The sequence below is a fragment of the Myxozyma melibiosi genome, assembly GCF_037950935.1.
Source record: "Myxozyma melibiosi strain Phaff 52-87 chromosome Unknown BZA70scaffold_3, whole genome shotgun sequence".
NCBI classification, from domain to species: domain Eukaryota; kingdom Fungi; phylum Ascomycota; class Lipomycetes; order Lipomycetales; family Lipomycetaceae; genus Myxozyma; species Myxozyma melibiosi.
The window spans coordinates 845946-870103 of record NW_027042917.1 but is presented as its reverse complement, the minus strand read 5'-3'; the positions used below and the strand labels follow the sequence as shown (position 1 = coordinate 870103).

Genomic DNA, 24158 nt, shown 5'->3' with positions numbered 1-24158 from the left:
CATCGCCACCGCGAGCCCCGCCAGTTTTATACCCCGGCATACCAACTCAGTTTCCTAATTCCACTCGTCACCAACCCGCGCAGCTGATCGCGCGCATGCCGAGCCAAATCGAGTCGTGCACCGTAAACGCGTTGGAATACTTGGTTCTCTCTCGGAGTTTTGCTGGGAGCTGCGGCCAATGACAACAGGAAATGGGCACACGCGTGTGAACTTTAGGGCGTCCGGCGTGGAGGCAAAGTCCGAGAGGTTTGTTTGTGTTTTCGGTAGGGCGACAGCTTTGTCTCGGTTTACGCCGGCGGGGATGTGAGCGTGAGTTTGCTTCTACTTTGTAATTGTTTTGTTGTTTGGAAGTTCAGTGTAGTGTACGAAATACAGTAACTAGTTTTTTACTATTCAGATACAGTTTATTGGTAATTGCTTATGTAATACGTTACCCTGCTTGAAGTTATTCGAGTTCTTGTTTCTCTCCTCACTTCTCCATCTCAACAACTCGACCACCCACCCACCCACTACAAAACACCATCAGTGAAATACCAATTGAACTCCATCTCCATCTGCCTACTTCTTCGTCTCAAAAGTTTTGATAACTGTCGATTATCCTACCAGTCCTACCTCTGTTCGACCCGATCCCATCGCCATCTCATCATCTTTCTTCCCTGGTAGTAAACACAAAAATTCGTATCTTCCTCTCCATATCGCAAGAAAAGATCATTCCTCTACCGGTTTCTCCTTCTCTGTTGTTGTTATTGCTCACATCTAAACTATACAACAAATGTCTGAACAAATTCCAGACCCTCCGCAGCAGCAGCAGCAGCAGCAGCAGCAAGAAGATCTGCTCCCCCAGCAACAAGAAGTAGAGCAACAGCAACAGCAGCAAGCAACTTCCGACACTCGACCCACGGAGCAATCAGAAGCTATTCAAAATGCAGGTAGCGAGCAGACCGCTTCGATCTCCACCCATGAAGAAGCACCCGAGTCCTCTGCCGCTGCCTCGAATGAGCCTGCCTTGAACGAGACCGACGCGTCTGCAAACACCGAGCAAGATCCACCTGCTCCCCCTCAAGAATCTACCTCTCCACTCCCACCAACCGCAATCTCTGAGCCTCAGCCGGCATCAACTACCCCCGCGCCTTCCTTCTCAAATCTCTCGATCGAGTCGGTGCTCGGCCTCGCGATGTCGGCCGGGATCACTGTCCCGCCTGCGGCAATGCCGCCCGCGCCTTCCAACGACGGCAACAGCCAGGCGTCGTTCTTCGTCGACGACGGCTCCGCTGCTCGCAAGCAGGAGAACGAGTCTTCTCTCGACCAGGAGGGAAACCTGCGCCGGCGCAAGCGCCGAAGCGAAGGCGACGCGTTCAACGAGTACACCACCGCCGACCTCTCTGATCCGTTCACGTCCGAAGAAGAGGCGTCCTACAGCGCCTTCCTCGACTACGAATCCGAGTGCATGTCTAAAAACGACTGGGAGCGGTTTCCGCAGGGCGCGAGGCTGTTTATCGGGAACCTGCCGACCGACTCGGTCGAGAAACGGAACGTGTATAAGATGTTTGCAAAGTTTGGCAAGCTCGCGCAGATCTCGTTGAAGCAGTCGTATGGGTTTGTGCAGTTTGAACGGGCGGAGGATTGTAGGAATGCTATCGCTGCTGAGCAGGGGACGTTGATCAACGGGCGCAGGATTCGTGAGTAGCTGTGTTCTCTACCGTCAGTTGCTATTTTGAGTCTAACAAGGGTATATCTAGATCTCGAGGAGTCAAAAGCACAGTCAGGTCGCAGAGAAAAAGGCGGCAGAGATCGCGAGCGCGACCGGTATGATTCACGCCGTTCGGTCTCTCCTCCCCGTAGAGGCGGCGGCGGCGGCGGTAACGACTTCCACGGCGGCTACGGTTCCTACGTCGGAGGATCTAATGACCGAGGCAGCGAGTACAGCGGTGGGAGATCTCGCGATCGTCGGGAGATCTCGCCGCCTCGTCGGCGTGGAGACCGGTATCGCGAGCGGTCGCCGCCGAGAAGGGGGGGTAGGTCGCCGTCGCCTGTTGCGTCTGAGGAGTGGCGGGCGCCGCGGCGGAGGCCTGAGGATGTTCCGGAATGCCAGATCTTGGTGACTGAGAGTGTTGATCGGTGAGTTTTGTCGAAAGATTCCTTGTGCTTTTGAGATCGTGGCTAACGGATGGAATAATCATATCTAGGAATTTCGTTTGGTTCGTTCGCAAGGCGTTTGAAGACAGAGCAATCAAGGTGGACGTGATGGACGTGTCATCCCGGCTATCGATGACATCAGTGATTCTGCATATGATACTGGAGGGAGTTTACGGTGTCGTGTTTTTGAACCTCGATCTGCAAGCGCAGTCAAAGATCTCGCTTCAGGTGTTTGAGCGGGTTCCTGGATCTACGTCGGTTAAATTCGATGGTGAGTCCACTTCATCTTTTGTCGTGCGAGTCGAGAAAAAGAACTAACAATCATCTAGAATATATCTCTGAGGATCCAGCGGTAGGAGCCGAGATTGTCTTCCGCACAAAGCAAAAGATGGCACCGCAGCCTGCACAGCTTGGCGGGCAAGTCGGCGGGCTGCCGCAGAACGCGCTGACGCAGTACTTGCTCGGGGCGCTTGCGCAGCAAGGACAGCAGCAGCATCAGCAGCAGTATTGATTGTAGCTAGGAAATGTATGATAGTTTAGAGATGTAGAGTTTTCACGATGATGTAATGCGGGTAGATGATATCAGAGAGAGGACACACATTTGAGCCTCACTCGGCTTGCTACTTTGAGCACTGCTAAATAGTCCCTGTCGAGACCGCACCCGACATCTTCTGATAATTAGTAGCACTTGTTTGTCAATTACCTCCTCTGCTGTTACCAGAGCAGTGAGTGCGCGCCGCCATGACTGCGTTTGAAATTATAGACACGTACGCCGTGCAAGGTATCAATCATCAATAGTTCCCCCGAGCAACCAATCCCTCATCCGCACGGTTTTGACTAACGCGAGACATAACACGGACAGGCATCAAAGTATTCGAATACCTCTTCGACGTCCCGCTAGACTACAACGACACGCGCTCGACCACCACCATCAAGATCTACGCCCGACGCGTGGTGCCCAGTGACGAGGCAGGCGAGAATGATCCGAACGCATGCAAGCGGCCTTACAGTCAGTCGCCACGCCCGCGCTGTTTAGTTTTTGGATTATGTTATGCTGACTGAGGTTTTGGGTGGTAGTGGTTTATCTGCAGGGCGGACCGGGGTTTGAATGTACGCTGCGTTGGTGGTCGGGTTGGTGATTGGAAGGAAGCACGGCTAATGCTTTACGTCTCGGATCTAGGCGAGGCGCCGTTGTCGAAAAGTGGTCGGACAAAGGAGGTTTTGGATAGAGGGTATCAGGTATGAGAACTGTTTGTGCGTGTTGGAATTTACGAGTGCAGAAGGCTGATTTTGTGTATTGCATCAGATGCTCTATCTCGACCAGCGAGGAACTGGATATAGCTCTCCGATTTCATACGGAACTTTGAAGGATCTTGGTACCGCTCACTCACCTTCTCAAGAAATACTTAAACAGTATACGAAAAGTGTGCTAACAAGATTTTGACATTCCAGAGTCCGACGACGCGAAAGCTCACTACCTATCTCTATTCAGAGCAGACAACATCGGTACGCCTCCCTCCCCCCCCCTCTCTCCCCACCGCTCTTTTCTAACAAATACTCAAAACACACAGTCAAGGACTGCGAACAAATCCGCAAGACGCTACTCCAGGACGCGACAGAGAAGAAATGGTCGCTGCTCGGACAGTCGTTCGGCGGGTTCTGCTGCGTGACTTATCTCTCGTTCTTCCCTGCGAGCTTGAAAGACGTGCTGATCACGGGCGGTGTGCCGCCTTTGGTTGATTCCCCGGATCCGGTTTACGACGCTCTTTACAGTGAGTTTTCTTTTTTTTTTTTTGATGAAGAATTTCTTGATGGGGAGAAGATGCAGAGCTGATTGTATTTGGTAAGAGCGCGTAATCAAACGGAACGAGGCGTACTTTACGAAATTCCCCCAAGACGTCGCCAAGCTAAGAAAAATCTACACATTTCTGGCATCCAAGCCCGTCGTGCTTCCGAACGGCGGCACTCTCTCTGTCGAGCGGTTTCAGCAGCTCGGATTGGATTTCGGAAGACATCAGGGCCTGGATGGTGTACATCGTAGGTTCATATTGCCTTTGAAGAGAGATGTGAGTGATGTGCTGACCTATTTGATGCGTTTAGAACTTGTGTCGAAAGCTGCGTTTGATCTGAGCCATTTTGGAGAGATCACGTATAACACTCTTAGCCGGATCCAGAACGCGCAGGGCTTTGATTCGAATATCTTGTACGCATGTGTGCATGAGGCTATCTACTGTCAAGGGTGAGTATTACCTTATCATGACTGCGAGTGGGAGGAGATGAATGTTGATTGGGTTTTGTTTCTAGACAAGCGAGTGATTGGTCTGCTGAGAGGCTTCGTGGGGGGTATGCGCAGTATTTCAACTTTGAGCATATAATCGCGCAGGGAGATGAGAGTATCCCTATTTATTTCACCGGCGAAATGGTAAGACCCAGTTTGAGACCTTTCGAAGCGAGAGTATGCTAACTCTTGTCAGATTTACAAATCAATGTTTGACGATTACGCCGAGCTGCGCCCGATGAAAGCCGTAGCCGACAAACTAGCGACGAAAGCAGACTGGCCGGCCCTCTACGATCTCTCGACGCTGAACAAGACGACGGCGCGGGTGAGCGCAGTGTCGTACTTCAACGACCCGTACGTCGACCTCGAGCTCTCGGTCAAGGCCGCGGCGGAGATCAGGGGCTGTCGGCAGTGGGTCACGAGCGAGTTTTTGCATAACGGGTTGACTATGAATCCGGCGCGGGTGCTGGGCGAGTTGTTTAGGTTGTTGGAGTGTGATGTGGATTAGAGTCGTAGTAGCGTTGCTGCATTATGTTACAGAGATCTTTCAGTTATATATACTAATACACCCTTCAAACACAATCTATTCACTTTATTCTCTCGCCGGCCTCCTTCTCCTCCCTGCGCTTCTGCACGTCCCAGTTATAAACCCGGGCGGTGTTAACCTCGACGGTCGTGATGTTTTCGCGCAAAAACTCCAGGTCTTCCTCGCACAGCTTGAGCGACTCCTGCGCGGCCTTTAGTTTCGCAGTCAGAAGATCGGTGGCTTCGGCGATGGGGTACTCGAGCATCACGTTTGCCTGCGGGGGCGTTAGATTAGAATAATGGAAGGAGAGTAGAATGGGAGGAAATGTAAGGGGGGGACGTACGCCTAGCCAGAGGTAGACAGAGTCTGAGGCGGTCACGTTCGCCTTTGCGTAGAGGGTATCGTTAAGTTCGAATGTGGTGAGCATCGTAGGCTCCTCGGCGTCCTAAATTCCTCAATCGTTAGCACCCTGATCACCCCTCTGCGGTTCTTCTTGGAAACAATTTCGCCTACCCGTTTTGAATCCAGGAATAACACTGTGTCGAGAGTCTTTTGAATATCTGGTATCTTTTCCCGCAATCCCGCCGCGCGACGGAGAGTGCTCATTTCCTGTTCATTCGATATCGTGTTAGTTTTGCTGGTCCTCGTCTCATCAGCTGCTGCTCAATTCGACTCGTACCATGTATTTGTATTTACTATACCGCAGAAATCAAACGTCAGCATTGCATTAAAAACTAGTAAAGGCAGAGAGCATTGAGGGCGACACGTACCTCAGCATCTCCTGGAACGACTGCAAGATCGACTCGACCTGATCCCTACTCCGGACATATTCCTCTACCGCCTCGATAAACGGCGCCTGCGGAATTCCGCGCGGATTCACGTATCCCCTGTCAAATTTCTCGATCGTTAGCTGTTGTCGCTCGCTCGCTGCCGCTGATATCATCGGGGAGGCAGAACGGGTGGACGAAGGTGGACAGGTGGACTTACGCTTCGCCTGGTTTGGGCTCTGAGGATGAGGTTGTTGACATGATGTCTTGTTTCTGCAATTGTGCTTTATCGATGAGGAATTGTTGTAGATGTTTGTATGGTTAAAAGGAATGAATCTGCTTCGATGTGCTGAGCAGAGGCCTTAGGACTGCGGGTTGGAATAAAATAAAAATCACAGGTTTCTGAAAAGCCTCACGCTAAAGAACCAATTTGATCCTGAATTTATCCATATTGAAACGGACAATTAACAGCAACACAGCAACAGCACTGCGATTTTTGCTACATGGTCTGCTAATTTGCAATTAGATAATTGAGACCCAGATCTGCACAAATAGAGGGATAAGAAGAAAAGGCAGGACCGAGAGATACGACCATAATGCGCATCTCTGCCCGTCGCATCATCATCTCCCGTCCTCACTCACCATCCTCTGTCCTGACCACATTCCGCCATGACAGAATACCACCCCGTCGTCTCCCATACTCCACCCTCAGTCCGTCCGACTTACCCGACTCCGGCACCAGCTTCCCGGATCCAAAGACCTTCCCCTCCGTGCGCTATCCGACCACGAACCCGAACCTGCGGCATCCAGATGCATCCCCCTACGGTCTTTTCACCGAGCCAAAGTCGAGCCGGGGCGCTAGTCTTGCGCTGGACAGCGCGGTGAAGGCGTTGAAGCTTACCGGGCCGTATCCGGTGATCAATTGGCAGCACTGGGTCGAGAATACTAGCGCGAGGAGTAAGAGCGGCGAGGGCGATGTGCTGAATGTGCAGCGTCGGAGTCCGTCGTTGACGAAATACCCGGTTGTTTTGAAATTGGTGATGTTTCCAAAACATTTACTTGACGTGTTTTGGTACTTTATCGCCTCGCGCCGTCTACGAGACTCTGTCGACCAACGGATCAGCATCCCACCCGGCGGCTTCAAAGAGCTCGTATCCTCCGTGATTGCGAGCGAACTCGACACCTGGCCGTCGACGACAGTCGCCGCGACGCTCGACGACATGCGCAAGGAATATAACGCGACCACGGGGTCGACTCCAACGAAAACCAAGACCGAGCAAATTGAAGTCTACGTGCCTGATCCAAGCGAGCTTACGAGGGCGGAGTTTCATGCCCTGCGGAGGACGGGGTCGTTTACGGCATGGGTTTTGTCGTTGGTTGGGATGAATGCGGTTTTTGCGCGGTTCTGCATGCCGAGTCTTGCGCCGTCGGTCGAGTTATCAAAAAGTGCAGAGGACGGGATTATAAAAGCATGGGAGGCCAGCATCCTCTCTGCGCGCAAGACATATCTCAGCGCCCACGGCACACCCGATCTCTCAGCCTCGACGATCGACACGTTCAAAAAAGCAATCCCGACGTGCACGCAGGACGAGCTAGTTAAGATTGCGAAAGCGGTCGGCATGCTTCCGAGCTGGATGCCGGCGGCGCTGGTCGTGCGCGCGCCGCTGATGGAGGCGTTGTTGGCGCATATGGCGTTTTTGAGAGCGGATAATGTGTTGATCGGACGGTGGGGTGGGGTGTGGAAGATGGACGAGAGGGAGGTAAATTGGGCTTTGCTCCAGCGTGGATGGTGAGTTTTTTGCATCTCCTTTGCTTTTCTCGAATCAGACTGTGTTGCTAATGTTTTCTTCTCAGCATTACCTCCGGTCTGACGCTCGAGCAGAAAAGAGCACAGCTGTATATGCTGATAACAGCACTGCTTGATCTCCGTCACGACGCTCTGTTTTTGATATCCCCCACATCGCTATCGACAGCCGAACTCGATCGGATATGTCGATTGAGAGAGAAACTCTGTATCGACACGAAGAAGCTCGGATACTAAGAGTACGCGGGATCATGTAAATATTCATAGAGGTTGTAAATATATATATTCTAGTATAATCACTAAACGAGAAAACGCGCTACGCATACTGCATATCTGCTTCACTAAAGATTTCGTCACTACAAACACTCATAGCCGCCGGAACTTCAGCAATAAACTCGCTCTCGCTCTTCAAAGGCTCGACTCTCTCGACGCGCGACCCGCGCATCCTACCAATCCCGCCGCCGCCGCTGCGTTGCATACCACATCTCATGAACGTGGTGTCCCAGTTATCATAAAACGCGTAAGTGACGAGGATCTCAAGGTTCGCGCCTAGCCGTCTTGAGTACTTTGATGAGTTTGCGACGTTGCGCAGGTGCTTGCCAATCAGGGTTTCGAAGCCGGCTAGTTTTAATTGGTTCCGCAGCTCGAGACGCTCGAATGTGCCAGGTAAGGAACAAAGGAGGAGGTTCATGAGCTCGATGTGGCTGGCCAAGTAGTCCGTTGCTGCGATTTCGATATCTAGTACCTTCGACCGACACAGATTTTTGGGTCTGAGCTGTTGATCTGACGTCTGATCGCTGAAGATGTCGTCTAGTAATCTATATCTGTTTGGCGACAGACGGATATGGACTCCAGACGGATGCTTAAAGATCCAGAACACGTCGCGAACGACATCAAGGCACTCGCAAGACCATTTCTGGTACGGCCGCGGGCTGTGAGAGAGCTCGATGAACTCTGGCTGCAGCTCGTTTGTAGCGGCATGCGTGTCTTCTAAATACGAGAGAATCGCACGGGTACGGAAAGCGCGCTGGTTGGATGGAGAGGTTCGGAGGTAGGCTATTAGTAGGCTTAGGATACACTCTCGATCTGCGAAATCGAATGGTTGCCAGTCCGAAAACAGAAATTTGATCAGCGAGGGGAACAGAAGGGGGATATAGCAGTCATGTGGATCTGGCCGAGCTAAACAGAACAGCGTGGATAGATATCCGCTAGGTTAGTAAACAGTTTGAAAATGATTGGAAAACAGAAAAACCACCTTCGAAGAACATATTGTCCGAAGGCAGAGCATGAACTCGTGAAACAAGTAGTCATCCGTGCACTCTCTATAGGAGTAGTTAGTATCGAAAAGAAGCAAGAACTTAGAGTGAGCACAGTTCTGACCTCCACTCCATAGATGTGATAGTAGATAGAGCTCTTGAAATTTCGTCGATGCCGCCAATGTCTAAGAACCGGTTGAGCCAGTTGATACTTTCTCCGCGCAGGTTGATTCGGAGTTCGCGTATTGCGCTCAAAGCAAACGTGGAGTCTGACGACGAGGTTCTAGAATTCAAGTAGTCAACAAAGTCTTTTGGCGTCACAAGTTTCATATTCTCCGTCGTGGTAGACGATTTCCTCCTGCGAAAGCCTTTTAGTAGACGGGGAAGACCCGACGGGCTCGATTGACGGCGCCGGGTCTGTGGCCGTACTGGAGAGGGAGAGACGGCGCTCACGCGATGCGCGACAGCGCCGTTGACCACAAGACTTGCTCTTAAGCGCTTGTTCAAGTTTCTCAGCTGAGGTCTTTTAGATGGGGAGACTTCTCTGTCGTCCTAAATAAGTAGATTGATGTGTTAGGAGAAGACGTTGCGCTCTGTTTTCTGAGAGTATCTGAATACCAAGAGCGACTCGAATTTCCGACTAAGATAAGTCGTTCGGCCTTCAGCTAGTGCCATCTGAAGGCCAGAGACTCGCCCAGTATCGATATCTGGAGTGTGCTCAGAAAAGATATCGTCCTGCTCTCTGGCGTGGGGATGGCGAGCGAGCAAGTCTTCAGGTAGAGAGGCCAGATCAACATATTGGATAGGCGCACGCGGTGCCGCGGACGGCGGCAGGCTCGGCAGCTGAAAGCAAGATGCTTTGGTAGGAGTGATAGCAAGTTTACTGTTTTCCTTGTCCGCCATATTCTCTTTCTGCTGTGCTCTTTCTGCTGTGCTCTTTCTGCTTTGTATACAGTCAGATCAGGATCTCGAGTGAACCTGTTATTATGAGATGAGCCAAAGTCCGGGTAACTTCCGTGCGGCTGCGATGGATCCGCTGGTTTTATCCCAGCTCGATTTTGTCGATTTTGCACCGGCCGGGCTGCTTGCGAACATCGTCATCCAGAAGACTGTTCCGGGCTTTGGATTCTGGATTATTGAATTAAAATATTTGCTGGTCGAAAGAGTTTGACAAACATTTCTACGAACAGCACTCGACATCAATGCGTGGCAAACAGAGCTAGCAGAATATATAGGGTGACCCTATCGACTATCAGACGCTGAGCAGCTCAGGAAATCTTCGACACAGATTTACGAAATGCTTTCGGCAAAGACCTCACATCTCCTGTACCGGTTCAGTTTGACGGTGCTGATATTCTTCACCGGCGGCTTTGTGATTGTCACCCCCGCAGATCTGATCTCGCAGTCATATCGCAACAAACAGATATACAATGAGTCGATTGTGGCGGCGACGTATGTTGCGGTCGGGATCGTGTCGCTGGTGATTTGCCTGCTCAGACTGTACGCGGTGCGGTTGATGCTCGCGGATATTCCAAAGTATTACGTCCCGGGCCGGCACGAGCTGCCAAAGAACTGCGCGCTCGCGATCGAGAGCGAGCTGGCGCGATGCCAGATGATCAAGAAGAAGCTCGCGCCGACCGAGAACGTGTATCATCCCGGCCTGCCGCCGCCGTCGCAGGCCGGCGTTGACTTTCCCCAGGTGCCGTATTTGGAGGTGCTGATGGAGAGCGTGAAGCTGCTGGAGGAGAAGGCGCGCGGGCTGCACCCGCAGCTGGGACGGCGGCCGTCGACGACGTTGACGGAGTACATTGAGTTTTTGGTGGCATATATAGACGTCGACATGGAGCTTGCGCGGAAGTTCATCGCGGGCTACGAGGCCGTGCGGTACTCTGGCGAGCAGGCGACGGAGGACGAGTTCCGGGGTCTGATGAGGACGTTTACGTTGCTGCTGCGGAGCATAGAGCTGCCGGACGACAATGCTGTTGATCTGGCGCGGATAGACACGCGGGCGGATGAGTTTGGGCTGTTGTTAGTCAGCAGTAATAGAAACATGACATAATACATTAATAATGCACAAGTGCACCAACACCGGCGGCACAAGTGTGCAGATCGCGAGCGCACAGGAAGCGTATAAAGTACGTCACCGCCCCGGCAACTTCGTCATCGCCGTCGTCATCGTTCGATCATTGCGCTTCCTCGCTTCACACGCGTCCTCCGCGCCGCATCATCACCATCTCCAAGGCCTTCTGCCTGTTCTTTGAGGTGTGTCTACGTCGCCGGTGCTCTGCCCGGGCGCCCTCTTCTTTCTCTCTCTTGCTCTGCCCGCTGACCGCTTCCGCCTTGTTGTTTTTCCCTGCAGTCGCCACTGCGCCCACCTTGACCCTCGACCTCCCCAGCTCTACGCTCCCTCCCCACCCCACCTTCGCCAAACTGGATCTCGAACCAAACCCCTTCGAGCAGTCGTTTGCCTCGAAAGAGGGCACTCCGACCTCGGCCCAAAAGGCCCTGCTCCCGCCCGTGGCTTCCCTAGCCTCGCCTTCCTCCCTTTTGGGCACCCCAGCCTCCCAGGGCGCCGCCGGCTACTGGTCCCTCAACTCCCTTCGTTCGGGCCCGCTCTCCCCGGCAATGCTGCAGGGCCCGCAGGCCGCAGCTTTCGTCGACTCCCATCTGCGCTCCGGCCTCACGCCCAACGAATCCGGCATCCGCTCCGGCCTCACGCCTGGTGGCTCCGGCTCCATTTTCCCTGCTCCCTCTCCCACATCCGCTGCGATCTTCGGGCTCACCACCCCCGCCGGCATCGCGGCTACCTCCTTCCCGCAAACTCCGCTTCCTATCGAGGTCTCGGTGACCTCGGATTCTCTGCAGAAAGAGGCTAAGCCCGAGCCGCGTCCGCAGAAGCCCGAAAATATTGCTGCTGATTCGGCCAGCGTGGCCGCGAACGGACTCTTCCTCCTCAGCCAGGGCCAGGCCGACGCCAACAAATCATCCGTCGATGCCTCGACCACGTCCAACACCGCGAACCTCAAGGACGACAAACCGGACAAAAGACGCGGTAACAACCGGAAGAACACGCGCAAGGCTGACGACCAGCCGCAGACCAGCAACAAAAGATTCAAGGGTGCCGACGGAGCCGTCTCGCCCTCTACAAACCACGACCACCACGACTCCAAGAATGACGACGAGCGCAGCAACGCGGACGACATCGATGACAGCAAGGGAAGTCCGACCGATTCCCACGACGACGGGAGCCAAGACTCCCGCAAAATGACCGACGAAGAAAAGCGCAAGAACTTTCTCGAGCGCAACCGCGTCGCCGCGCTCAAGTGTCGCCAGCGCAAGAAGCAGTGGCTTCAAAGCCTGCAGGCCAAATGCGACTTTTACGCAAACGAAAACGACAACCTGACCCAGCAGGTCTTGGCTCTCAGAGAACAGGTTGCGAATCTCAAAGGCATTTTGAACGCGCACAAGGACTGCTCCGTCTCCCGCTCGTTGCCGCCCGGTCAAGATCCAATAGCAATCGCCCTCGGCCAGGATTTCGTCGGCAACATTCAGGGTCTTCCACCGCAGCAGCAGCCGCAGCAGCAACCGATCCAGGCGCAACCACTTGCCAGTCGTCGATATGTCTAAGCGCGTGTGTGTCTTTCTATTTCTATTTCTTTTCGCGCATCGAAAAAGCAAAAATTAATTTGGGAGTAAACAACTACGTCACATAAACGAACTATTGATGATGACATTTCCCTTGGTCGGTGTTTAGCGATTGATTGCTCTGGGGTTATATTTTTTTTACAATTTCTCATTTATCTATTTTATCCGATAAATCGAGTCAAGTTTCTCTTTTTTTTTGAATATAGGAGTTATCTCGTTTGTCTTTATGATCTGATTGTTTGTAAGCTAGTGATGGGCCATAATCTGAAAATTTCTTTATTTTAGAAGAGCCGTAGAATTAATGGAGGAATATAATGCTCCATTCCCAAAGTATTCAAAAAAGGAAAATAATTATAAGGTAGAGGAATACCTTCCACAAGGACCATGTGTAGTATGCTAGATGCAGCGATCGTAACAAAACAAAAGAATACAAAAAAAACAAAATTCATAAACCTCATACCGATTCCTCTCTTTCCGATCTGCCATTACTCGTCCCCTCATCCTTCACTTCGTCCTCTATGACTTTAGCAGAATCGCGAGATTCTTCTTTGACCGATTCCTGCTCCCCTGCCGGCTGCTCTCCTGAGGGCTTGTCATCTGCCTCGTTCGATTTCTTTGGACTTTCTGCCCGCGTCTCGGACTCTGCGCGCGAGACAGTTTCTGAAACCTCAGAGGCGGATTCAGATGTACCGTCCTTGTTCTCGCCGGCATCGCGCGCCCGTCTCTGCTCCTGCGCTTTCCTCGCCGCCGCTCGTCGACGAGCTGCGCGCGCGTCGCCAGACTGAGGTCCCGCGGCTCGCAATTTGGCCAGCAGATTATCCATCACCGCCGTATCGCCCTCTTTTCTCGGTGATCCGGAAGAAGCCGCGGCGGCGGCGGATAACTCCTCAGACTTCTTTTGCTGCTCGAGCATCTGCTTGCGGCGCAACTCGTACGCCCTGGTCTCCTCTTCGCGCTGCAAGTTCTCCTTGCGCGCTTTCTGGAAATCATGCACGAAGTTTGTGAATTTGTTGAAGAAGCTCTGTCGCGCGGAAGCGTCTTTGGGATCCTCACCAAAGAACTTCAAAACGTCGTCGAATGTGCGCGCCGTGTTTTGCAAGTGCTCTTGGAGATACTCCTTCTTCGTTCGCGCTTCTGGAAGGAAGGGCAGGACGACTTTAAGCACGCGGTCTTCGGGATGGAAGATCGAGCGGTCTGATAGGTTTCCAAAGTCAATTGAGTCCTGAACGTTCTTGACTGCTTGAATGAACTGCCTGCAGTCGGACTGTACTTGCTCAATAGAGACTATCACACGCACAAGGTCAGTACTGCGCTTTAAAACATCTATAGAAAAATCTGAAAACTCACGTTTGGACACCAACAACACATCCTTCAAATCATCCAAGAATCCATCCAAGTCCTCAAACGAGGTTCGAACAATCTTCTCCACATAATGCAGGAAGGTCATTGTGTTATTCTCGTCCTTGGTGAACGCCAACCGCTGCAACGAGCTCAGCTTGAATCCCGTCACCTGTTTCGTCGGATCGTTCATGTAGTTTCCGACGGCGAGGATGATGTCAAACAAATCACGAAGCTTGGTCGATTTCCGGACTGACTCGCTTGCGCTGTCAACGAGCTTTAGCTTCTGCACGAGCTCGTCGTAGTCATGCTCAAACGTCTGTGTCAGGATGAGCGCGCGCATTCGTGATTTCCAGTACGATTGCAGATTAAAGCATAGCTCGAGATAAACCTGATCGGCGCGTGACAGCTCCGTGAGGTCCTTTTCGGGAGATCGGCTGATCATTCCGTTCGTCCAGGTCGTTGAGTATGGAAGCAAGTTGCGAGACTATAATTGCGTGATGTCAGCAACACGAACAGGCTGATATAAAACAAAAGAGTGACTTACCACTGAATCAGGAACTCGAACCAGATCATCCTTATTCAAAAACTCCAAAACATTGTGATTCTTGAGCACGTCTTTATCGCATTTCAGAATCTTCAACACCATCTCCTCCACCGAAAGATTAGCAAAAGCATGCAGATTAATCTCAAACTGCTGCGCGAGATCTCTCGAGATAAAACTCTTCTTCTCTTCCGCAGCCTTTGAGCGCCCACCCGCACCGATCTTCTTGGCTTCCTTGGCCGCGAAGATCCGCTCGACTTCGTCAAAGATTCCCTTATTCCGCAGAACGCCATATATCCCAGCGCGCGTGCTCTTGCGGTTCGGCTTTGCTGACTTTCGTCTGCGGCCAGACGCGCTCTCGGAAAGTGACGCGCTCTCGGATCCGGCGTCGTCCATGTTTGTGTCCTCTTTGTCTTCTTCGCTCTCCTCACCTTCACTCTCTTCGCTCTCGTCGTCAATTGACCATACAGTACACTCGACAGTTTCCAATTTCTCCCAGTGCATGGGCTTGATTTTCTTCCTGGCATGCGGCACTGCGACCGCTTTGGCTGATTTGGGTAGTTTCAAAGCCGAGGAAGCAAGTGAGGGTGGGGGAAGAGGCGGGGCGTTGGGAACTCCCATTCCAGGTAATGGCGGGGGTGGAGGGGGTGGCGGGGGGCCTCCAGCCGTAAGCATTCCTGGAAGCGGAGGTGGTGGTGGAGGAGGAGGGGGAGGAGGGCCTCCAGTCGTAGACATTCCTGAAAGCGGAGGAGCAGGTGGAGGGGGCGGGGGTGGAGGGGGAGGAGGCGCGGCTGCATTGTTGAACGTGATGTTCGCAGGGAGAGGAGGAGGAGGCGGTGGCGGTGGGGGAGGAGGAGCAGCCGCGCCTGCGGGCCCGTCTGTGGGTTTAGCAGGGTCTGATGTGCCGGGAAGAGGAGGAGCGGGGGGAATAGAGCCGGATGGGGCAGCAGTTAATACCAACGAAGAAGGGAGTGGCGGCGCAGAAGGAATCGATGAAGCAGGCATGGACGCGCCCACACTCATCGAACCTCCAGAAGAAGCTGCCACACCTGTTCCAAAGTTCTGTCCAACATTCTGAGACGATGGCACCGAACCACCGGTCTCTCCACCAACGATTGCCGCAATCTTCTGGCTCGCAGAGATCACATCGCTCGAAGAGTTCTTGCTAGCAGACCTTGGAGTAGTTGAACTTGGCTCCGGTGAGCTGGAAAGCATTTGCTGCGTCTGAAGAACGCCCCTGGACTTGCGTGTCGGAGTGTGAGCGCGCGTCGGAGTCTGAGACTGCAGAGAAGTTGTCGAAGACGCAGCCGAGGTGTTTTCAACTCGCCCTGGCCAGACTGGAGATGACGGATACGACCCTGTCTCGATAACGGTTGTAGCTCTGTTCGACTTGTCGGGCGAGCCATTCATGAACGTTAGTCGCTCCTGAAGAGCAGCCGAGATTGCCATTCCATTAATGCCAGATGAAGACATTTGCATATCAGCAGTGGACGAGATCGAGGTGAACGGAGTTTCAGTGCTAGTTGCGCCAGACTGGACAGAGCCCACTGAAGACGTCACGCTACGACGTCGAACGGCACCGCGTTGCACGGTCGAAGCTCCCGGCAGCAGCCGGTCACCGCCGTCAAGAGATGAATCATCATCGGACGAGAAGTTCTTCGACATGTCGTTCATCACCACCTGCTGCAATAGGCTATTAGGAGCGGTTGTAGGCAAAGCTCGCGGACCCCTGACACTTCCGCTTGTAGCCGCGCCCCGCTCAGCTTCCTGCATCTTAACATTTGTCTCGCGCAGTTCTCGCAGCTTAGGCTGGATCTCCACCGGGGTGTCGAGCTGTTTAATTTGATTCTTGACCTCGGCTTCCTTGACAGCCATCTGCTGCTCCAGTTTGCGCATGACATTCTTTTTCGCTTCGGAACTGATGGGATCATAGTTTGGCCCGTTGACCGGTTGATTGAGAACAAATCCGGCCTCTTTGAGCTGGAAATAAAGTTCTCGGATCTCAATCTCAGAGCTCTGCAAATGATTCATATGTGACTTTGACAGTTCTTCCAACTCATGGCGGAGCGCATTATTAGTACGGCGTTGAAGTCTGATGATCTCAGCCTGTTCAGCAACCTCCTTCTTGAGCTTAGCGACCATGCCATCGGCGCCCATATCAACTTGCTTCCGCATCTCGTCTCGCTCTGCGATCGCCTGATCGGCGCGCTTCTTCGCTTCGATAGCGTCAAGAAACGCGCGTCGGGCTTGCTCGTCAGAGTACATTTTGTTCATGATTTCATGAACTGAATACTGTAGGGTCGATCGTAAATCGCGATCGGGAAGGATCCGGTCCATAGCGACGTAGGACAGGACACCATCAATGAGTTTAAACAGCCGGGCGGTATCTTCTGGCTTTGTATCGCGTACCAGTAGTAAGTGCTGCATCGAGGACACGAAAAAATCCTCAGATGCTGTACCCCGCACGCGTGCCCAGATATCTTCGGCAATCTCAACAGGATCATCAAGATCGCGGATTTCCTCCTCTTGCTGCTGTTCCATCAGATCTTCGTAATCCAGAGCCGCCGCATCTTCGTACTGTTGGATTTGCTCATTGACCAAGTCATAGTTGAATCCGAGCATATGCTTCATGATGCGGGATAGACCAGCTGCCTTGAGTTGGGCACGGACATGCACCCGAATTTTGATGTCTTCGGATCCCTGGGCAAGGATATTGACCAGCAGAATAGTTGCTAGACTATATTCCATCAACAGATTCTCGGACCCAACTCCTGCCGACCGCAGCTCGTCACTAGCGCCCACCAAAGAACCCCATTTTCCTCGACCACCGAGGGTCGCTTCAACAGTTTGTAACCAAACATCGAAGCGGCCCTGCTCGTTCAAATGTGCTTTGAGCTGGTCGAACGCGTTGATCACTTGAGTGTGACCATACGGACGGGCCCAATGAGCTAAGAATGTAAGGATGTCGGTGACGAGTCTTCTGGTCGCAAGTCGGGGGGAGACGATAGAGCCGATCAGTGCTGGTATACATTTCGTGGACTGCAGCGCTTCATCGGCAGCATATTCGAGATTAAGAAGCGCTTTCAAACATTTGACTAGGTCGTATTCGCGCTCTATGGTTTCTTCTGTCTGTCTGTTGTATCTTTGGTTGATATGTGAAATGACGGTGCAGAGAGCAAGTTGTCCTTGCGCTGCGCAGAATGCCTTGACCCAAGCGATAGGCTCCGTGCGAAGACATACCCACAGATTGCCGAGCTGCTTGGAAGTGATTGTCATGTCCATGATCTTGCGCACGTACCACTGAGGCGTGCTCTCGTCGTCTTTGGTGGAGTGCCTGCGTCGCTGGTTTTGGTGTTCGGTCAACGCGTCTTGATGGATCAGCATCCATTTTTTCGAGGTTGGGTAATTGAGCATCTGCTGTCGGGCCTGTTGAGGCAGAGATTTGAAGTCGCGTTTGTTCTATATAGCCGTCAGTTAATATCACTGCTGTGAGGTGTACAGCACAGCTAAGCTCACCATCAGTTCTTGGAACATGCGATCGATAGCGGCGTCGTTTTTCGGCTTTTCGAATTGGAAATCAGATACGCTCGACATCATCGACGCGGTCGAGTATCTTGAGCTTGATCCTGATCCCTTTGTAGTCCGCGGCTGAGCATGGTAAACACTTTGGGAGTCGTCATCGAGATATAGGCTCGCGCGGTTGCTCTGATCGTGACTACTTCTTTGAAGTTGCGATTGTGTAGAGACCGATCGATTCGACGTGATGCTGGCGGTGTGCATCAGGTTTCCCGAGCGGGGAATGCTGGATGGTCGATGTTCATCGCTGGTGTCCACAGAGGCTATGCTAGACCGTCCGGTTGATACCCGCGTGAGATCATTGAAGTGCGGATTAACGGGCGAATATATGCCATCTGCCAGCGATGTCTTGTGATCACTCGTGGTTGACGGCCTTCTGGCGTTTGAGCTGCTGCTTGTGGTGTTGACACTGGCAGGCCCAGACTTTGCGGGTTTTCGTTTGACTGAGAAGATCGAGCTCGAAGACGAATTCGTGCGCGGTAGGCCCGGGGCCGGTGACGGCGACGGCGAGTGCGATGGCATCGCTGGTAGCAGTGCCGTGACTTCTCACCGCTGCCGTTGGATAGCTTTGGAGCTCAGTTGTTGGTATAGGATGAGAACACTACCCTCTGCTATTGCCTATAGAGCAAAAGACAGACGACAACTGAGGGCGTGAGGTTTGAGATAAGAAGAGCGGGTATAATTTCAATATTGGCTGTTCTTGATCTATTCTGATTGCACTTCCCGCTTAGCTGCGTAGCCAGAATCAAAATAAGGGGTCATCACGTGAATGCATATTAAAATATTTGAGTGACACTAAATGGCAATAATAGCACAAGTGTCACGCACAGCATCGCGTGTTCGTCAACAAAGAGGTCGCGCTCGTCAACTTGTAAATTGCAGTAATTAAACAACAGAACAGCAATGGATCGTATGCCTACAAAAGTGGGCTCGCTGTATAATGCGGTGTTTCTTGCGCCGGAAGTGCGTGCAGATGCACGCGTAATGCGCGGAAATGCCGATACTTCTGCCTATGCTTCAGCAGACTGGGAGCTAGTTACGGCCTGGATGACCCCCAAAGCTCTGCTTCATCCGCCTCCAGACTACCTGAATGTCTCGGTTCAAAGGTTGGAAAACTTGGGACTGACTAGCAAGCTACTGGACTGGTATATTGGTATGACTACCTTTTATTTTGCTGCTATGTCCTTCCCAGGATCTACAAATATACACAACGCTAACTACAAGCAGATGCTGTACGGTCGCACTTTGTAATGCACGCTCTACCGGCGGTCAAGGGCCACTTCAGCGACCCTACTCTGCCATTCAACTTGCAGAAGTCTACAGGAGCAGTCCAGGGGATTCTGACTTTACTCTGTGACGCGCTGAACCACTACATGCACCCGCTGATGCATCTATTTCACGACAACCTAGTTGCCCAGGCGCGCTTCAGACATTCGTTCAACGCAATGATAGATATCGCTTTATCAGAGTATGAATTTCAGATCTGCTCTCTGATGTTGGTCGACAACGTGCTTTCCGAATCAGGGAAGAAGCGCTCGACAGACGAGGATTCTGCGGAGGAGGAAGACGACGATGCAATGATGGAGGATAAGGAAACTCAACGACATGAGTTTCTGGTCGCTTTTAGAACAAGAGTTGAAACCCTTGGAGTTCAAGACCTGATTGAACGGACTGTTGCAAAAGTCTATCACTTTTTTATTCAGCGCTATATCCACGAGAATTACGCCAATCGCGTTGAACGCGAGGAAGACGAACCACCAGCGCTTACAGAGCTTCGAGAATTGATATACGGCCCCATAGCGCGTACTGTCCAAGCACTTGTACGAGAAGACGAAGCTGTTTGTGAGCGCATGTTTGAGCTTGCTACTGAGTGCTTGGCGAGACTTCGCATCGGGGAGATGTTCAACATTGTGATTGGGTTCCCAGACTCGATCCCGGGATTGGAGGATCTAAAGTCGTGTATCAAGACTCAAGAACACAGAACACAGCTTGTGTCTTCCTTTCAGGCTTCATGTCAGCAGAGACTACTTCACTGCGGCGTGAATACCACCGATATCATTCTGTTCTACATCTCGACTATCAAAGTGTTTCGTCTGCTAGACCCGCGCGGAGTTCTTCTCGACAAAGTGTCTCGCCCTATCCGCAGGTACCTTCGTGAGCGAGACGACACTGTCAAGTGCATCGTCAATGGCTTGTTGGAAGTCGATGATCCCAATACCGGAGACCTATCTGAACTTGGCAAAGAGCTGGCGAATGTTTCTGGGCATAAGGGAGATGCCGACGATGACAACTATGCGGACATGAACTGGGTTCCAGATCCTGTCGACGCCGCTCCCGATTTCCGGAATCAACGATCGACCGATTTCGTTGGGGAGTTTTTGTCTCTGTATGAAAACAAGGAAGTGTTTGTGAAAGAGATTGTGACGGTGATTGCCAATCGACTTTTGGAGCTCAAGAACTACGAGATTGACCGCGAAATCATGCATCTTGAGCTTATTAAACTGCGATTCGGAGAAGCAGATCTGCACAACTGCGACGTGATGATCAAAGACATTTCGGAAAGTAAAAGAGTGGATGCCAACATTCACGATCAGGCAATTCTAGCTCCGGGAATCGAGCCTGTTAATCGAGTGTTTCACGCGACCATGCTTTCTCGATTGTTTTGGCCTGCATTCAAGAACGAGGAATTGGTACTACCTCCAGAGATCACAGAGCAAATGGAGCGATACGCGGCCAAGTTTTCGACCTTAAAGTCTGGACGTAAACTTTCGTGGCTGACCAAGTTGGGAAGCGTGGATGTTACGCTGGAGCTGGAGGATCGGACGTTGCGGTTTTCGGTGTCTCCTGATCGAGCGAGTATGATCTACTTGTTCCAGAGTAGCAGTAAGTCGTTGAAGATCCCTGTTTGCGGTGGAGGGTGGACTGATTATCTAACGCGACAACGCGTCTTATTTATTATAGGCACTCTTACGATATCGGAAATGATGCAAAGACTCCGCCTGGACGAGGCCACCACCCGACGAGCTGCATTATTCTGGGTTAAGAATGGTGTGCTGAAAGAGGAAGGCGACTCGTATGTGCTGCTTGAAAAAGCGCAGGAGAGCACGCAGAAAGGTGGGCATCGACGCCTCATTGTTAATTTATTTTTGCGAGTGGAGGTTTTATACCCACGACGGCAGAGCTGACGATTAGATTTCTAGTGCTGATGGATGAAACCGCGCAGTCGTCGGTCCAGACGGCGGAGGAGAAGGCCACAGAAGAGATGCGGGTGTACTGGTCCTACATCGTGGGGATGCTCACGAACCTGAACTCGCTGCCGATCGACCGCATCCAGTCGTTCCTGAAGATGCTGATCCCGAAAGAGCTGGGCTACTCGCGCAGCATCGACGAGCTCCGGGACTTTCTAGCAGTAATGATTGCGGAGGAGCGTCTGGAGCTTGCTGCGGGAGCCTACCGGCTACGAAAGTAGAAGGTGATTACATAATCAGATGTGGCCGTGGTGGCATCACACCACGCTGCACCGCCACGGGGCAGAAGCGTCAGGCCACACTCAGCACTGCGAAGGCGGCCTCCTCGCTTTTGCTACTCTCACTACATCAGCTTCACAACGGACGACAACCCATCCCGTCTGCGAACTGAATACATTACGCTGGCCCCTCCGTCTGCCTCCGTCCGCTCCACCATGCCGTCTTCGCAGGTTCCGGACCGGCGGCAGCATATCGTTATTGTGGGTATGTACATCTCGGATTGTTTGTCCGAGGAGAGCTTGCCGTTGGGCTATTGTCGTGCTTTTCGCCCTTCCGCGTCGGCCGACCGGCTTCTTCATCCTCTCTCTGGCTTTTGTTTTCCTTCCGAATACTAACGACTGCCAGGCGCCGGCATTGTTGGCGTCTGTACCGCCTACTACCTCACCCGCCACCCCGCCTTTTCGCCTAAAACCCACCGTATTACCATCTTGGAATCTACTCGTCCCGCCTCTGGTGCTTCAGGAAAAGCAGGAGGATTATTAGCGCTTTGGGCGTTTCCATCGCAACTGGTACCGCTTTCGTTCAAACTTCACGAAGATCTTGCAGAAGAATACAACGGAGAGGATGAGTGGGCCTATCGCCGCCTACAGACCGTCTCGCTCGAGGGAAATCTCTCGAAATCCTCGCGGGTGTCAAAGAAGAAGCCAGTCGATTTAGATCTCCCAGAAGACCTTGACTGGGTGCGAGAAGACGTTCTCGAGTCATGGTCATCACTCTCAGGGAAGGACTCGACGGCCCAAGTTCACCCTTACAAATTCACAATGTTCATGCTCCGACGTGCCCAAGAATGTGGTGCGGTTCAGTTGGTGATGGGCAAAGCCACTCAGATTTCCTATGCTTCGAAGAGCAATACCGCCGAAGCAGTGATATACACTCCTGCGGGCGCGACCGGGATAGCGTCGTCGGGTGACTCTATTTCGTCTACCTCGACGGCGTCGTCGGATACACAGTCTAAGATTCTGCGGGGTGACAAAATCGTTGTCACTGTCGGCCCATGGACCTCTCGTTTACTACCCACATGCCCGGTCTCCGGTCTCCGTGCCCATTCGATCACTATCACTCCCTCGCGCCCTGTGTCGGCCTACGCCCTATTCACGGAACTCAAGCTTTCAAAGGGCAAATACATCTCGCCAGAAATCTATGCTCGCAAGGACGAAGTATACATCTGCGGAGAGGGTGATAACTACGTGGAAGTACCGGAGACGACAGACGATGTCGAGGTCTTGAAGGAGAGATGCGAAGAGTTAGTGAAGTACGCAGGAATCATATCAAAGGAACTGCTTGGCGGAAAGATAACGCGAAGGCAGGCCTGCTATCTCCCGGTTGTTGATGTTCCCTCTACATCTGGACCACTGATTGGTCCCACCAACACACAGAATCTATACGTTGCTTCGGGGCATAGCTGCTGGGGAATAAACAACGCACCGGGAACAGGCAAGGTCATGGCCGAGATTTTGCTCGAAGGCGAGGCTAAGAGCGCAGATGTCTCTTCACTGGATCCTCGACGATACTTTGTCAGCGGTCCGCTTCCGGGCGAGTAGCTTTCATAACGGCGAAGATATCTCAAGTATTCAAGTGTCGGGATATGCGATAGGACCCCCAGGCTTTCTCGTGCGAATTATGGAAAGCCAGGGAGATCCCGGTAGTAGGAAATTCAGCATAGGTGTGCCCTCTACCCGCCTCTTCGACTTGCGCGCGCTCATGTTTTCGTTTTTGGTTGTTGTAAAATCATGGGATTCTTTTTTTTTAAAATCAAGGGTGTTCTTTTTTCATTGCGGATATGTTCTTGCTTGTTCTTTCTCTTTTTATTTTACCTCGTCTTTGCCTTGTTTTTCCTTATATTATTCCTGATAATCAGTACTGCTATGATCCTTATTCTATTGCTCCTTGCTGTAGCACTTTCGACTCTCTATATGTTTATAGTCTGTATAGTTTTATTTGTCTTGCCAATTATAATGCTCCTTTATCATCCATTTTTGGGTCTTATTGTTCAACGTCTTTGCCTTTGTCACCGGCCGGCACAAAGAAGAAGGAAGAGCAAGATGATTGCGTCATTGTGGACTGATTTTGGCTGCCGCAGTGGGCCAGCTCGCCACCCTGTCATCGAAGAGTGCACGTGACTAGTCACGTGGATGTCTCCTCGACGAAGACCTCCTCGATGTAAGTAGAGGATACTTGCTGAACTTGTCTGCTCCGCATCTCTCAATTCTCTCTATTCAGCAATGGCACCTGCAACACCGCCTTCAAACACAGCCGCGCCGGCGTTCTCTCTTTTTGATGCAGACATCACGTCCGCGCCCAAGCCGTTCCGGAAACCAGGCCACAAGACGCCCTCGCGGCGGATCAAGAACGCGAAGCAAATCGCCGCGGACGAGATGAAGCGGATTCAGTCGCTGCCGGATGAGTCGCGGTCAGCCGCGTTGATGGATACGCCGACGTATTTGAACGTCGAAGCGCCGCCGTCGGTGATGCCGCGGAAATGGTGGTGCGATATCACGGGGCTCAAGGCGAGTTATCGGATGCCGAATAACGGGATGCGGTATCATAATAAGGAGATTTATGAGGTTATTAAGCACCTGCCGCCCGGTGTTGATCAGCAGTATCTGCAGCTGAGAAGTGCGAACGTTGTTTTGCGTTGAGCTGTTTGCATAGTTTGTAGTTGGAGAGCCTGCTTTGATTTAGTGCCGGCTTATGACAACTTCTGGGCTTTTTACATGGAGTTTTGAGTGCATATTTGGGTTTTTTGTTCAATATATCTACG

The 24158-nt window shown here is 52.1% G+C and overlaps 10 protein-coding genes across 10 annotated transcripts; 7 read left to right on the top strand and 3 right to left on the bottom strand.

Annotated features, from left to right (window-relative positions):
* The first annotated feature begins 425 nt into the window (after positions 1-425).
* Positions 426-2694, top strand: BZA70DRAFT_276415 (uncharacterized protein). Its single transcript, XM_064912299.1, has 4 exons — positions 426-1679; positions 1740-2118; positions 2187-2407; positions 2466-2694. The coding sequence occupies exons 1-4, from the start codon at positions 773-775 to the stop codon at positions 2645-2647; spliced, it is 1689 nt and encodes a 562-aa protein (XP_064769395.1). The 5' UTR covers positions 426-772; the 3' UTR covers positions 2648-2694.
* On the top strand, positions 2695-4957 carry BZA70DRAFT_276408 (Alpha/Beta hydrolase protein). Its single transcript, XM_064912298.1, has 11 exons — positions 2695-2917; positions 2999-3145; positions 3214-3246; positions 3317-3375; positions 3443-3512; positions 3589-3642; positions 3708-3908; positions 3985-4173; positions 4237-4375; positions 4441-4558; positions 4611-4957. Exons 1-11 carry the CDS (start codon positions 2878-2880, stop codon positions 4920-4922), a joined length of 1362 nt encoding a protein of 453 aa, XP_064769394.1. The 5' UTR covers positions 2695-2877; the 3' UTR covers positions 4923-4957.
* BZA70DRAFT_276405 (Prefoldin subunit-domain-containing protein) lies at positions 4958-6101 on the bottom strand. The gene is made up of 6 exons (XM_064912297.1): positions 5928-6101; positions 5711-5827; positions 5620-5635; positions 5454-5549; positions 5284-5385; positions 4958-5214 (listed from the first exon to the last, which is right to left on the bottom strand). Exons 1-6 carry the CDS (start codon positions 5966-5968, stop codon positions 5002-5004), a joined length of 585 nt encoding a protein of 194 aa, XP_064769393.1. The 5' UTR covers positions 5969-6101; the 3' UTR covers positions 4958-5001.
* On the top strand, positions 6102-7782 carry BZA70DRAFT_276403 (uncharacterized protein). The gene is made up of 2 exons (XM_064912296.1): positions 6102-7496; positions 7562-7782. The coding sequence occupies exons 1-2, from the start codon at positions 6304-6306 to the stop codon at positions 7746-7748; spliced, it is 1380 nt and encodes a 459-aa protein (XP_064769392.1). The 5' UTR covers positions 6102-6303; the 3' UTR covers positions 7749-7782.
* On the bottom strand, positions 7783-9708 carry BZA70DRAFT_276397 (armadillo-type protein). Its single transcript, XM_064912295.1, has 4 exons — positions 9386-9708; positions 8892-9319; positions 8778-8833; positions 7783-8681 (listed from the first exon to the last, which is right to left on the bottom strand). The coding sequence occupies exons 1-4, from the start codon at positions 9668-9670 to the stop codon at positions 7828-7830; spliced, it is 1623 nt and encodes a 540-aa protein (XP_064769391.1). The 5' UTR covers positions 9671-9708; the 3' UTR covers positions 7783-7827.
* Positions 9709-10064: 356 nt separating this feature from the next.
* On the top strand, positions 10065-12394 carry BZA70DRAFT_288734 (uncharacterized protein; the record flags this gene model as incomplete). Its single annotated transcript, XM_064914065.1, has 2 exons — positions 10065-10795; positions 10846-12394. 2 exons carry the CDS (start codon positions 10065-10067, stop codon positions 12392-12394), a joined length of 2280 nt encoding a protein of 759 aa, XP_064769390.1.
* Positions 12395-12866: 472 nt separating this feature from the next.
* BZA70DRAFT_236523 (uncharacterized protein) lies at positions 12867-17750 on the bottom strand (the record flags this gene model as incomplete). The annotated part of the gene is made up of 5 exons (XM_064910380.1): positions 12867-13696; positions 13760-14237; positions 14298-14627; positions 14763-15172; positions 15875-17750. Coding segments are annotated over 5 exons (3924 nt in total), but the record flags the coding sequence as incomplete, so codon positions are not given.
* A 1016-nt stretch (positions 17751-18766) lies between these two features.
* On the top strand, positions 18767-21339 carry BZA70DRAFT_256231 (uncharacterized protein; the record flags this gene model as incomplete). The annotated part of the gene is made up of 3 exons (XM_064910802.1): positions 18767-19023; positions 19098-20984; positions 21050-21339. The coding sequence occupies exons 1-3, from the start codon at positions 18774-18776 to the stop codon at positions 21337-21339; spliced, it is 2427 nt and encodes an 808-aa protein (XP_064769388.1). The 5' UTR covers positions 18767-18773.
* A 213-nt stretch (positions 21340-21552) lies between these two features.
* BZA70DRAFT_303961 (FAD dependent oxidoreductase) lies at positions 21553-23278 on the top strand (the record flags this gene model as incomplete). The annotated part of the gene is made up of 2 exons (XM_064914760.1): positions 21553-21601; positions 21743-23278. The coding sequence occupies 2 exons, from the start codon at positions 21553-21555 to the stop codon at positions 22936-22938; spliced, it is 1245 nt and encodes a 414-aa protein (XP_064769387.1). The 3' UTR covers positions 22939-23278.
* On the top strand, positions 23174-24157 carry BZA70DRAFT_132717 (uncharacterized protein). The gene has a single exon (XM_064909575.1). It carries the CDS (start codon positions 23620-23622, stop codon positions 24034-24036), a length of 417 nt encoding a protein of 138 aa, XP_064769386.1. The 5' UTR covers positions 23174-23619; the 3' UTR covers positions 24037-24157.
* The last annotated feature ends 1 nt before the right edge of the window (position 24158 follows it).